General features: G+C 42.1%; 1 protein-coding gene across 6 annotated transcripts in view; it reads right to left on the reverse strand.

The window, feature by feature from the left end:
- The window catches only part of LOC140719550 (disks large-associated protein 2-like), a 700,090-nt gene that overhangs the window by 96,962 nt on the left and 588,634 nt on the right, over positions 1 to 14,494 (reverse strand). For all 6 annotated transcript variants that reach the window (XM_073034242.1, XM_073034241.1, XM_073034239.1 and 3 more), the window contains one exon: positions 3,881 to 4,981. In XM_073034242.1, the coding sequence (XP_072890343.1) occupies positions 3,881 to 4,915 (1,035 nt within the window). In that variant the 5' untranslated portion in view covers positions 4,916 to 4,981. The remainder of the gene's footprint in view (positions 1 to 3,880; positions 4,982 to 14,494) is intronic.

Raw genomic sequence — 14,494 nt, forward strand, 5'->3', positions numbered from 1 at the left:
AGCAATTTCTGTGATCCCTCAAGTATGTCGAGGAGAAAATGAATTTTATTTCACAAAGCAAGTTGAATGCACAAGCTTAAAATAAATTGAATACTTAAACCATAAATGATAAGCAATATTGCAGGCAGCAACATGTACCAAAACTCAAACTAAGGTTACGCTATTTGGCACAGCAATGTGAAATTCGGTGCCATTTTACTGCACACAGCAGAATATGTGCAAAACTTCAGTGAAAAAAGTTAAGTTTACTGTCATTTAACTACATACATGTATACCGCCAAACAAAACAACTTTTGTCTGGACCAGGGTGTAAGGTGCGGTAGTGCATATTACACACAATAACTCAGGAATACTTCATCTAATATGCAAACAATATCACTCCCTTTGTTGAATTATAAAGTTCAATAAATCTCCTTGGTTTAAATAATGCTAGAATGTAAAGAAAAAGGCAATTATTTCAATTTACGATATGATTAATTTTTGGATCCTCCTAGAAGTGACTACTAAATTAGCTACATAGCTTCACAGAATTTGACGTGACAGTGTAGGTACTTCCATGCAGGAACCCACATTCTAGGTGGGGTAGGGTATCTCAAAACTCAGGGTCACAATTCTTGCTCAGAAATGAAAGCAAAACTCGTTTTAAAAGAGTATTTTCTAACTGGGAAGAAAGATCTTGTCACGGCGGGTGCAATGTTACAATGGATGGTCGTGTGTAATTGTGACATGGCTGTCAAGGGATTGATTTCAAACCTCTTGCAGCATAATACCATGATAAACACCAACGTCTTTCCCAACTGTAAAGTTATAGATCTCCTCCAGCAATCCACAACACATACGCTCTGCATTGGTATACAATCTTTTCCACTGCCCCCATAGTTTATTCCTATTCACAAATATCAAGTGAAATGTGGAGTTTTAAGGGAGTGCTCCTTGCAGAAATGTAATATGCTCACAGGCTTCTGGGAATCTCTTGGTCCGTAACCATTCAAATGGAAAAAGGAGCATTAAGGATGGCCTGGGAGCCTTGAATCAGTACAGTGGGAGCACACAGAAGCCCTGTGTAAGCATAGAAGGATGCATCATCTGCCTTCTGATGCTTACACACACACACATATTCACTCCATTGAGTAACCCGTAAGCTCATTAGACCATAAGAGATATAGGAGCAGAATTAGATCATTTTGGGCCTTCTCTGCCATTTCATCATGGCTGATCCATTTTCCCTCTCAATCCCAATCTCCTGCCTTCTCCCCATATCCTTTCATGCCCTGACTAATCAAGAATCTATCAACCTCTGTCTTAAATATACGCAATGACTGTGCCTGTGACAACGAATTCCACTCATTCACTACAGATTAGCTAAAGAAATCCCTGCTCAGCTCCATTCTGAGGCTGTGTCCTCTGCTCTCCCCCACCACAGGGAACATCCTTTCCATACCCATTCTTTCGAGGCCTTTCAACATTCAGTGGGTCTCAATGAGGTCAGCCCTCGTTCTCCTGAATTCCAGTCAGTATAGGCCCAGCGCTATCAAACACTCCTCATACGACAAGCCTTTCAATCCCTGAATCATTTTCCTGAACCTCCTTTGAACCCTCTCCAATGTCAGTCCATCCTTTTTGTAGATACGGGGCCAAAACCTGCTCACAATACTCCACGTGAGGCCTCATCAGTGCTTTATAAACTCCCAACATTACACCCTTTCTTCTATATTCCGGTCCTCTCATAATGAATGCTAACATAGCATCTACCTTTCTCACCACAGACTCCACCTGCAAATTAACCTTTCACGAGTGAATCCTGCATGAGGACTCCCAAGTCCCTTTGCACCTCAGGTTTTTGAATGTTCTCTCTCTGCCACATATATGGACAAGTCAGCTTGACCTAAGAAATAGAGCAGTGTCCTCTTCTGTAATTCACTGTTCCACTGGATAATGTCATATTTTTCTGAGCAGTTTGTAATAAACACCATGGTTCAGGCCTCTAAATACCATCCCCTGATTCCACCACTACGAGCTCTGCATATACCAGTTTCAAAGTTTAAATTCTTCCTCTGAAATTCATTCTATTGGTGTTCATGTCTTGTCACAGCTATAAATCACTTTCAGTGATCTGGGTTGAATGTATTGGGGTCATTACAACAGATAGTATGCAGGTATGGATGTTGTGGACCGCTGGAAGCAGTCGATAAACTTGTAGCATAGAAAAACATGTATCTATATATATTGCGATGCAGTGAAAGAACTAAATTCAGTTCCCTGACTGCAGTGTCACAATTACGTGCTCATTCATTTAAGGTTAATCAGTGAACCCACCACTGCTCCTTGTCAACAAATACTGTTTGAAGAGGTAGAGTGCAGGTACAGTGTATTGCCAAACAAGAATTTTCTCCCTGATTTTACTAACCTCTACGCTTATGATGAGTAGCAGTGGGCTTTGAAAGGAATCTTTGCAACTTTATAGTAATATAGAATCCTGTAAATTAGTATCAAACAGTCTGCTGGAGGAACTTCGTAGGGTGAGCAGCATCTGTGGCAGAACAGGAGTTGTCAATGTTTTGAGTTGAAACCCTGCACCAGGTCTCAGAGTCCAAAACCTATGGACTCACCTTCATCTCATGTTCTCCATATTTATTGCTTATTTATTATTATTATTATTTCTTTTTTTCCGCAGTTTGCTGTCCTTTGCAAGTTAGCTGTTTGTCTGCCCTGTTGGGTGCGTTGTTTCATTGATTCCGTTATGGTCCTTGTCGACGTTTTATCGTCTTGCCTACTGGAGCCAGCAGTCCTGACGAAGGGTCTCCGCCCGAAACGTTGACAGTGCTTCTTCCTATAGATGCTGCCTGGCCTGCTGTGTTCCACCAGCATTTTGTGTGTGTTGCACAAAGGGCTACCAGTTCTGGAATCTAATAAGCAAGGGAGGTGATAGTGGAGCCAGTTAGGGGAGAAGTGAATTGCAGAGTGTGGTGAACTACATATACCTGTCTGGACACGCCCCCTGCTGACAGCTCCTGTGGCTCCTCCCACAGACCCCTGCTGACTGCTCCTGTGGCTCCTCCCACAGACCCCTGCTGACTGCTCCTGTGACTCCTCCCACAGACCCCTGCTGACAGCTCCTGTGGCTCCTCCCACAGACCCCTGCTGACAGCTCCTGTGGCTCCTCCCACAGACCCCTGCTGACTGCTCCTGTGGCTCCTCCCACAGACCCCTGCTGACAGCTCCTGTGGCTCCTCCCACAGACCCCTGCTGACTGCTCCTGTGGCTCCTCCCACAGACCCCTGCTGACAGCTCCTGTGGCTCCTCCCACAGACCCCTGCTGACTGCTCCTGTGGCTCCTCCCACAGACCCCTGCTGACAGCTCCTGTGGCTCCTCCCACAGACCCCGGTATAAAGGCGATTGAGGCCTGAGCCCGGCCTCTCTGTCTCCAGGATGTAGTATGGTGGTCAACTACTGCTTGTTCTTTCTTCCAGTCAATAAAAGCCGATATCTCGCCTTCACGTCTCAGAGAGAGTTATTGATGGTGCATCAGAGAGTGCACCAGGATAAAGTGGTGCTGTGGGGTTAGGAGCCTGAGGGTGAACATCGACAAATCTTTCCAACACACAGATGCTGGTTGACCCAGCAAGATCTTCAAGCAGATGGTTTGCTGTTGCTGATTCCAGTAACTGCAGTCCTGTGACTCTGAAAAGTAATATGCCTGATCTAGCTTTCATGTTTAGAGGTTCCAAAAGCCAATCACATGGTAATTAAAACAAACCTGGGATGTCATACAATAAACAAACAACTCAAATGCAATAACTTTGGACAAAAAAATCTATGGAGTTCGCATGTTGATGTCCAACTTTCTTCTAATACTGGCAAATAGGGCTTACCACCTACCTGAAGATAATGATAAGCTCTTTCTTGTGCCTTGATATCCTGTAGTACTGATGACTTGTCTTGGTTCAGGCTTGAGCTAGGATAGGCCTCTCTGGCTTGGCTAACTGTCATGGTGGACCATGCGCTCCTTTTCGCGTGCTGTGAGTCAGCCATCATCGGCATGGCCGCACAGGCTAAACACTTCCCCTCGCTGCTGCTTTTTAAACTCTTCAGGGTCAAATCTCTGAAGGCACTTTCAATGGGTTCTGTACAGTACTGGGTGGTCTGGTCCATAGAGTGCCTACTGGAGCCAGCAGTCACCATGTAACTGCTGTCACTGTCAAGGTTGTCATCAGAGCTCCACCAGCCAGTTATCTTGGCTCTGTGCTTGGACTCCGACTTGCGCTCCTTGCTCTTGCTCCTTTTTGTTGACCTCGACTGGTGGTGGTGCTGATGGTGCCGGTGGTGCTGATGGTGATGGTAGCCATCGCTGCCCCCCCTCCCCTCCGCCTTCGTCCCGTTCACGTTCCCTTTGGAGGGCGCCTCCAGAGAGTGAGACTTGGCGAAGAGCTTCTGCACGGAATGGACCAGGTGCCGGATCCTGCTGGGGCTCTCGCTTCGCTGCTCTGCTGAGCTTGCCCGCTGGTACTGGAGCGTGTGGAACCCATCGTGGTGGAGGGGAAGCTGCTTCTCAAACTGGTCCAGCAGGTTGGCGGGGAGCCGGTTGATCTTGCTGGCGGTGTGGGTGGCCGCCATGCAGTCATCGCAGGACTCGTACTGCGGGTTGTGGTGCATCCTGGGGAAGGTGCTGCTGGAGGACATCTGTTCGTTCAGGCTGACCGGTGCGCCGGCACATTCCGAGGACATGGTCCCCCTCGATACACAGTAGTGATGGTCCATTGAGCAGGAATCTGTAGGGCTGAGCAAGTAAGACTGCCGAGGATCCTGGCTATGGTGCAAATAATCATGAGAGTGATCACAATCCTCGGGCATACAGTGGCATGTGTGCACAGAAGAATGTTGCGACTGGCTCCGACTCCCATTATACCCCTTCATTGTGTTAATAAAGTAAGCAGTTTCTGTTCATTCTTCAGGATTACACTGTATCGGCAGCCTCGGTATCTGTAAAGATAAAATCAAAACCACAAATCAAAATGTTTTAAAGATTAGCATTGCTGTTCTTAAAACTACAAAGCAGGAAAGAAATTCTCAGAAACACACTGAAACATCAAGCTATCATGATCTTTAAAGTTTCATGCAAACACCTGAGTTGTAGAATCTCAGAGGCCATCTTTACAATATTTCACTGAAGACCTCCATTTGAGGAAGGACATTCTTGCTGTTGAGGGAGTGCAGCGTAGGTTCATGAGGTTAATTCACGGGATGGCAGGACTGTCATATGTTGAAAGATTGGAGTGACTGGGCTTGTATACACCGGAATTTAGAAGGATGAGAGGGGGGATCTGATTGAAACATATAAGATTATTAGGGGATTGGACATGCTAGAGGCAGGAAACATGTTCCCAATGTTGGGGGAGTCCAGAACCAGGGGCCACAGTTTAAGAATAAGTGGTAGGCCATTTAGAACGAAGTTCAGGAAAAACTTTTTCACCCAGAGAGTTGTGGATCTATGGAATGCTCTGCCTCAGAAGGCAGTGGAGGCCAATTCTCTGGATGCTTTCAAGAAAGAGTTAGATAGAGCTCTTAAAGATAGTGGAGTCAAGGGTTACGGGGAGAAGGCAGTAACGGTGTACTGATTGTAGATGATCAACCATGATCACATCGAATGGCAGTGCTGGCTCAAAGGGCTGAATGTCCTACTCCTGCACCTATTGTCAATTTCTCTGGCAAATGTTGAATTAACAGTTCAGAGGCTTCCATTAATTATTTCCTGATTGACCTCGTAGTTTCTGTTTGATACAAAGCCCCTGAGAGGGGCAGGGGATGTTGGCAATGTCTTTTTAATCTGATACAATATGTAAATAGGGTTATGGCTTAATGTCTCTTCACAACATGTACTCCCTCATTCAGGTATTGTATTCTCAGTCTCAGACCTGTGTTGTTTTCTGTGATGGAGGAGGTTGGGAGTGTGTAAGTTTGGGGGTTCTGATATTCTAGCTGTCACTTTCCAGATGGGTGAACTGTTATTTTTGTGTGTGGGAGGGGGTTGGGGGTTTGCAAGTTTTGTTTCTTTTTTTTCTTTTTCATGTTGGGGGTGGTTGACGTATATTCTTTCAACAACTTCCATGGTTTTTCCTGAATTTTGTGGCTATCTGGAGAAGACAAATATCAGAATTGTATTGTACACACATACTTTGACAATAAAATGAACCTTTTGAACCTTTTTTCAAACTTTTAATAACTGACCCAAACTGACATGAGATGGAAGGGTTAATGGGAATGAAAAGGTTAACATATGAGGAGTGTTTGATGGCTCTGGGCCTATAATCACTGTTGTTTAGAAGGATGAGAGGTGATCTTATGGAAGCCTATCGAAAATTGAAAGGCCTGGATAGTGTAGATGTGCAGAGGATGTTTCCAATAGTAGGTGAGTCTAGGACCAGAAGCACAGACTCAGAATTACTGGATGTCCTTTTAGAACAGAGATTAGGAGGAATTTCTTTCACCAAGGGGTGGTGAACCTGTGGAATTTATTACCATAGAAAGCTGTGGAGGCCAAGTAATTGGGTATATTTAAAGCAGAGGTCGATAGGTTCTTGAATAATCAGGGTGTTAAAGGTTATGGGAGGAAGGTAGGAGAATGAGGTGTGAGGGATAATAAATCGGATATGATGGAACTGTGAGAAGACGCAATGGGCTGACAACTTAATTTTGCTCCTGTGTCTAATGGTCTTATGGACGTTGATAAAGCATCTATACAAAAATCTGCCGTTTGCGTTTGGTTGCCTGAAAGGTAATCTGGTGGGAAAGATGCCACAATCTTTATCTACAGACTGCATATGGTGATGATGTTACAATCAGCCAGGCTGAAATGACTGGAGAGTTCACCAGTCATTCCAGTTTAATAACCACACTGTCAGCTCTGACTGAGGTTGATTTAATACACATAATTTAAATGCAACTATTCTCAATTTATTGCATTGTTCTGGAGAAATTATCCTGTTTTATTTAATTTGCTGTTAAAACAGACAATTTCACTGGGTATGTTGACTTTGACTGCAGTATGGTAAGTAATTTGTTCTGTCATAAACTCTGCCTCAGCTCCACTTCATTAATTGATGCAGGTTGGCTTTAAATAATCTATTAAGGAAATAGCCTGATTTCCATTCTATTTCAAGCAATGAACTCAGGAGGTTTTATAAAGGGTATGACATTATCCCTAACTGTCCCGATTCCAGTAGGGGACACGCAAATCTACCCCATAGCCTGGGAAGGAATGCAGCTAGAATTAAATAAAACAGTAGACATATGTCTCTACCAAACGGGGTGTAAGGTGCTCCTTTCCTCTGTTAGCCTGTAGATCACTCTTGGGCAAGGGGTAGCATCTGATTAGCCCCCTGATCAGGATCATGTGAAGCAATGAGGTTAGGTGGTGGATGGTTGTATGAGCAGCAGGTGTATGTCACAAGTCCTGCTTATACTGTGACACCAGACAGACAATCTCTGAAGAGTATTGATAGTAGCTGGTGTCACCCATCTTGTAAAGACACTGCCCAGAAGAAGGCAATGGCAAATCACTTCTGTAGAAAAATTTGCCAAGATCAATCATGGTCTAGATCAACCATGATCGCCCACATCATATGATAGAGCACAAAATGATGATGATTATGAAGAAATAATATTTAGGATTGTAAAAAACTGACATCAAACCAAAATGTTCACTCTATTTCTCATTTCACCTGATCTACTGAGTTTCTCAAGTGATCTCTGTTGCAGTTCAGAAACCCAATAGTTGCAGTTTTTTTGCTTTTAGATGATCAGTTAGATTTTTTTTTACAAAACCTGCATTTTCAGTAAAATAAATCAAAGTAGCTTTACATTTTAATGGAAAAGGTGTTTCACTAGACCAGCATTGATGTTGATTAGTTCAAGCTTCTGAGATTATATCCCAATTGATTCCAAAAGGCTTGAACAAATATTCAGTCTATGAAAGTTCCAAAGCAGCCGTATGATAATTATTCACTTTTCCCTGCAACTAATTTAATGAAAGTATGTTTTTTTTCTATCTGTGAGAGTGATAAAATTAATAAATTTAGTATCCAAGGATAATACGCTGTCAGTCAATGAGATTAAGTGCCTCCTGTCAATTGTAAAGGTGCATGAAAATTAGCAATGAAAGCCCTTTAAATTTTTTCAGTTAGGTGTGGTAGCGTAGCAGTCAAGTTGGAAGACTAACGGTGAACGTTCTGGACAATACTAAGGTACAAGTTGGAATCCCACCATGACTACTGGAGAGTTTAAAATGAAAGGACTAAACAAGTCTGCAATTAAACAGAACAAGTTTAGCTCAGTGGTGCAACTCGGAAACCATTGTATTCTTGTAAAGACCCATGTAGTTCAATGATATTTCTCAGGAAAAGGAAATCTACAGAACTCTTTGTGACTCCTGGCTCACCAGTATCGTTAACTTTTAGTTGCCTCCTCAATTCAGAAGCAATAATAATAAAAAACATTGAATAAATTAAAAACTGAGGTTCTCGCATGTTGGGCTACAGGGTAGTAGCTACATGGTTTGAGGTTCATTGCTAGTACAAACAGTATACCAACACAGGGCAGACATATTTTCTCTCTTTGCAGCTCTTCAACAAAATAGCTTTGGAATATACCACAGTGGTCCATATCACATGGTATGGAAGTATATTCAAAACTTTTGAGTTTTTTTTAATGTATTGAATCTTGTCATGTAACAAAATGGAACCTGTATAATCCCAGAGTGCTTTGCTATATGCTATATGTGTACATGGCAGGAGGCATGTAATGCCCTGATCATTGTTTATTGTGTAACTAAGGGAAGGAGCAGCAGTGGCTAAGCAGAGGAGCTGAAAACCAGAACAGATAACAGACAAACAATAGCCTGAAAACCTGTATAAAAATGAAGTTTGTAAGCTGAAAACTGAAGCCACCTGCCATCCATTCTGAGGATTGGAGGTGGTCTTCTCCCTGCAATTAATAAACATCCCTTGGAACAGATCTACACTGTGCTTTTTTAGGTTCTTTGTTATAAGACCTAGCAAAAGATACATGGCAATGGTTAAAAGATACTTTTAATCCTAGTTTTTTCTAAAAACATAACTTTAAGCTTTTGTTGACTGTATACTCACCATCACATGAAACAAAACTGCTAAGACTAAATAACTTGTGATCTTCAATGTTACAGTCTTGTCCACATGTCAGGCAACAGGTGAACAGCACCAAGTATAGTGGAATAATAGCAAGGTACTTGATTTTGCATCAGTTTTTTTCAAGGCTATATGGGAAAATGACCAGCCTAAATTGCACTTTTCTTCTGAAATGGTGTAAATTTTAACAGCAAAAAAGGTTCCATGCTAAAATCTAGCGCTTCTATATCCAGAAATCTGACCCTTCTCATCAGATTGATCATTTTTTAAAAATTAAATTTACAAATAATGATTTTGGATGGACACACATGGTGAGGGGATTGATTGATGTCTCCATTGCAAAGAAATGAGGACACTACGATTTACTAAAATGATACAGCAGTTCTAGGGCTCTAAAGCCTCACACGGGGCCAAGTTTTAGGGCACTGACCAGGAAGGATGTAGGGTTAGGGGTTTGCTGAATCTGTTACTGCTCATGTTGACTGTGGGGAGGGAATGGGAGGCTGGGGAAGAATAACCAGGGTGCCTTTTCAGAGTGAGAATCAGAATCAGGTTTAGTATCATTGGCAGATGCAGTGAAATTCATTGTTATGCAGCAGCAGTACATTGCAATACATAACATGGAAAAACTGTAAAGTACAGTAAGTGTATATATTTTAAAAGTTATTTTAGATAAGTAGTGTAAAAAGAGAAAAAAAGTGTAGTGGGGTGGTGTTCATGGGTTCAACGTCCATTTAGAAATCGAATGGCCGAGGGGAAGAAGCTGTTCCTGGATCATTGAATGTGTGCCTTCAGGTTCCTGTACCCCCTTCCTGATGGTAGCAATGAAAACAGGGCATGTCCTGAGTGATGGGACTCCCTGATGATGGATGCTGCCTTTTTGAGGCATCGCTCCTTGAAGATGTTCTGGATGCTGGGGAGGCTGGTGCCCATGATGGAGCTGACTGAGTTTACAAATTCTATTGTCTACTGACTAATAATGATGTTTTCTGGAAGGTTCCTGCTTTTAGAAAAATATAATTCACCACCACACTGTCCCTCTATCCAAATAATGGCCCAATCAGTTCAATAGGAGGCTTGCCTTCAGCTCAGCTATAATATTAAGATTCTGTGCTGTCTGCCAATGGGCAATCCCAACACCTGACTGTGAGCAGGTTGGGCCTCCAGAAAAAAAAAATAGTAACTGAATCTTATTTACCAATATGTCATGTGCACAAAATCAAACATAGATGTGCAGGTACTGTGTTACCAGTCCCCATGTAGCTTTTGTTAGAGAAGTTTTTGGCTGTGTCCCGTTGTGGTGGGGAGTGGTCCCATACTCATTCTCACCCCAGATAAGGCCACATCAGCAAGCTTCATCAAAATATTTGGCAAACTTCTATAGATGTGTAGTGGAGAGTATATTGCCTAGCAGCATCATGGCCTGTTATGGAAACACCAATGCCTTTGAATGGAAAATCTTACAAAAGGTAGTGGATTCAGCCCAGTACATCACGGGTAAAGCCCTCCAAACCATTGAGCACATCTACATGAAACACAGTCAGAGGAAAGTGGCATCCATAATCAAGAGATCCTCATCACCCATGCCATGCTCTTTTCTCACTGCTGCCATTATGCAGAAGGTACAAGAGTCTCAGGACTTGCACCACCAAGTTCAGGAACAGTTACTCAACCACCAACCATCAGGCCCTTGAACAAAAGGGGATAACTACACTCACTTGCCCATCCAATGAGATGATCCTACAACCAATTACCTCACTATAAGGACTTTCATCTTGTTATTTCATGTCCTCATTATTTATTGCTCTTTATTTATATTTGCATTTTCACAGCTTATTGTCTTTGGCACTCTGGTTGATCTTTCATCGATCCTGTTATAGTTACTATTCTATTGATTTGCTGAGTATGCCCACAGAAAATGAATCTCAGGGTTGTGTATGGTGACATATATTTGCTTTGATAATAAAATTTACTTTGCACTTTGAAGATTTGACCAAAGCCCAGATCATTAGAATGGGAGGTTGGCCTGGCCATTCCCTTGGTTTGACAACTCCTGACATGTTGGCTGATCTCTAACCAGAAACAAAGATAATCACCATAGATTAATCCATTAACTGCTTGTTCATGGGTTAGATAATCCAATCCATTGACTACTGCAAGGTAGCAGAAACCAAGCTATACATGCTTTTGGGACACCAACACAGACATACCAGTCAGCAATGTTCTCTGATTTTAACTGGGCAAGGCAGCCAAGTCTTTCAGAATCAGGAAATTTAAGTTTTATTCTTCAATGATTCTGTGTTTTCCTTAAATATATCAAAATAACTAAGTCTATTGCGTTTTCACCAAGGAACAATTGATATTAGAAAAGGCTCACAGCAGTCTCCTCACAGGAGATTACCACTAATTGATATGTATTACTATGGCTGGACAGCTAAACAAATCTGACCGTTGGTTTTTCTTGGAAAATGAGACCATGATCCAAATCCAATATCTACAAACACCAGTGTATATCAAATGTTGTGAATAGTAATTGGATGCAATGTAAAAAAAACTTTTCCTTTACTGTATTACAGGCTGTGTGTGCTTCTGATAAGGCCAATATGTATTATCCATCACCAATTGTCTTATACTGAAAGGTTTGCCAGGCACTTAAGGGAGCAATTAAAAGCCAACATTGGCTTTATGTCTGCAGTTACTTAAAGCAAGGTTAAACTGGAAAAACAAAACAACATGTTTTTGAGTGGGTTGGGTGGGAGGGAGGGGAAAAGAGCTTGTTTTGCTGCTGTTGCTTGTATTGTTCTGCGGAACATTGTGGGCATGCTATATTGGCACCAGAATGTGTGGCAATACTTGCAGGATGCCCCTAGTACATCTTTGGGTGTGCTGGTTGCTCAAACCAAAGGCACATTTCACTGAATGTTTTGGTGTGCATGTAACATCTAAATCTGCATCTGAAATTAGAGAATCAGGTAGTTTTTCTAAGGATATCTCTGCCATGTTGTGATCACCATCACTGACTTTCAAATTTATTTAAATAATAAAGCTGTCTAGATGAGATGAAATGAGTTACAGGTCATTAGTGCAAGTCTCTGAAAAGATTAGCAGAGGCATAACCACATTCCTACTGTGCCCATTAAATGAAATAAAATGCAGGTACTGAGATGAAGTTTGACTTGATGATGTCTTAATTTATTGACTGAGAGGGGGCAGCCCACTGCAGTTCAAAAAGAAACAGTATTGTTTTTGCAAAACACAAAACTATCTCTACTCAAAAGGCTAAAAAGAAACCTCATGAATTTTTGAACAGCAAATTGGATGGAAAAGTTATCTCTAGAAATGCATTTTTGGGACCAGGATCCTACATGAGGATCAAAGAGGATAACAACTAACATGATTTAAAAAAAAAAATTGATGCACAATCTTTGTTACAACGGACGATCAGGATGGAATAAAATTCTGATTATGGTCAAGGAGTTATAGTCTGAGGAATCACTGAAGGATCTTTTTTCTGCCCGGGGAGCTTCAATGGATTAGGGAGGGTGGAGAGTAGGGTAGAGAGAGAGTCATGGTTGGGCTAACGGAAAATAAACGGAAAATCCAAGATAGGTTGGAGATCAGATTTTTCAAGTAACAATTCCAAAATGTTAGAGACAAGAGAGTAAAAAACAACTTGAAAAAAGAAAGTTAGAGCCATATCCGTGTAGACAGAGACAAAAAAAAAGAATAATCTGAAATTGCTGAATGCATTATTGACCCCTGAAGGATACAATATCGAAAAAGAGTGGTGCTCCTCAAGCTTAGATTGCACAAGCAGTATAGGAGGCAAATACAAAGTGATCAGAGTGGAATGGGATTGGATGAAGAATTAAAGTGACAATGACTAGAAGAACGCGATTATCTTTACAGAGCGAACGGAGGTGTTTAACAAAGTGGTTTGATGTCTCCCACTGTGAACAGATTATATTGCGAGCACTGAAGGCACTACTCTAAATTGGAAAAAGTGCAAGTGAAATGCTGCTTCACTGGGAGAATTTTGTTTCTGGTCTCCAAATAGTTGTAGAGACAGAAGTGTTCCAATCCTGCGGTTGCTGTGGAAAGTGCTACGAGGAAAATATTAGTATGTGGAAAAGTTCCCCAAATGAAATGGTTCCTTTGGAATGTTAAAGGGGGTAAAAGAAGACACACCTAGTCAGAGTAGATATGATGGAGGCAGTGTGATTGGGAAAATGGGCAAGCGTCCTTACACGAACTAGGGTAGGAGGAATTGCAGTTAAGGTAGATGCAAAAATTGATATAATGGATAATATGACCACTAACTCCCACAGGTAATCCCGCGATCTTGACTAGACCTCTTCACATCCGTCATCTTTGAAGACTTCATTCCATTCTTGTAGTTTCATTGTCTTGTCATATCTGCATTGATGTCCCCCTTTAGTGCCTTTAATGTGGTGTGCTTATGCTTCAACTGTGACGTTCCCTCTACCATTGCTGACAGGGCTCTCAATGAAATCTCCTCTATTTCCTGAACTTCAGCTCTCACCCCATCTTCTCACAGGGAAAACAAGGATAAGGTTCCCTTCGTGTTCAACTTCAACTCTATCCCATCAGCATCAACATTCCAGAAATCATTCTCTTCCCTTCTTCCCCTTCCTTTGCAGCATTGTCAAATTCTCACCTCAACTCCATGGCCTTCTCTTTGTTCCCCACTAATCGTTCTCCTTCTTTCCCTTGTAGCCGCATGGGATGCACAACCTGCTCTTTTGGTTTGTCTCTGCTGACCATGCAGCGAAGGTAGCAATTCACTTGCATTTCTTTCAACATAATGTACTCTGTTCAAGATATGGTCTGCATCATGCTGCAGAAAGCAAACCGGATTGCAGGACAACTCTATTCAGTGTAAAAGGGAGGCCAATTGTCTTCTGGCCATCTGTCCAAACAGCTGTCACTTTGATTTTCCACCCTACTCCCAGCTGACCTCTCAGTCTAGTCTACTATCGTGCTCCATTGATGCCCAACATAAACCTGAGAAGCAGCACTTCATCCCCATCTGATGGCATTTTGCAGCCCTGGGATTCAATAATTTTAGGAAACATTCCCCTTTTCTTTGCTCTCTCTCTCCCTCTTTCTATAGATGTTAGCCAGTGCCCACAAAATACTGGAGCAACACAGCAAGTTCCCAGTAAATGCTGACTATTTATTCCCATATGTAAATGTTGCCTGGCCTGCTGAGCTCCTCCTGTATTTTTTGTCTGCTGCTCAAGATTTCCAGCATTTATGAAATCTCTCATGTTCCAGTTCTTTTCTCTTTATCTCTTTATGTATTTGTATTTCT

Source organism: Hemitrygon akajei, chromosome 32 (assembly GCF_048418815.1).
Source record: "Hemitrygon akajei chromosome 32, sHemAka1.3, whole genome shotgun sequence".
In the NCBI taxonomy this organism is placed as follows: Eukaryota; Metazoa; Chordata; class Chondrichthyes; order Myliobatiformes; family Dasyatidae; genus Hemitrygon; species Hemitrygon akajei.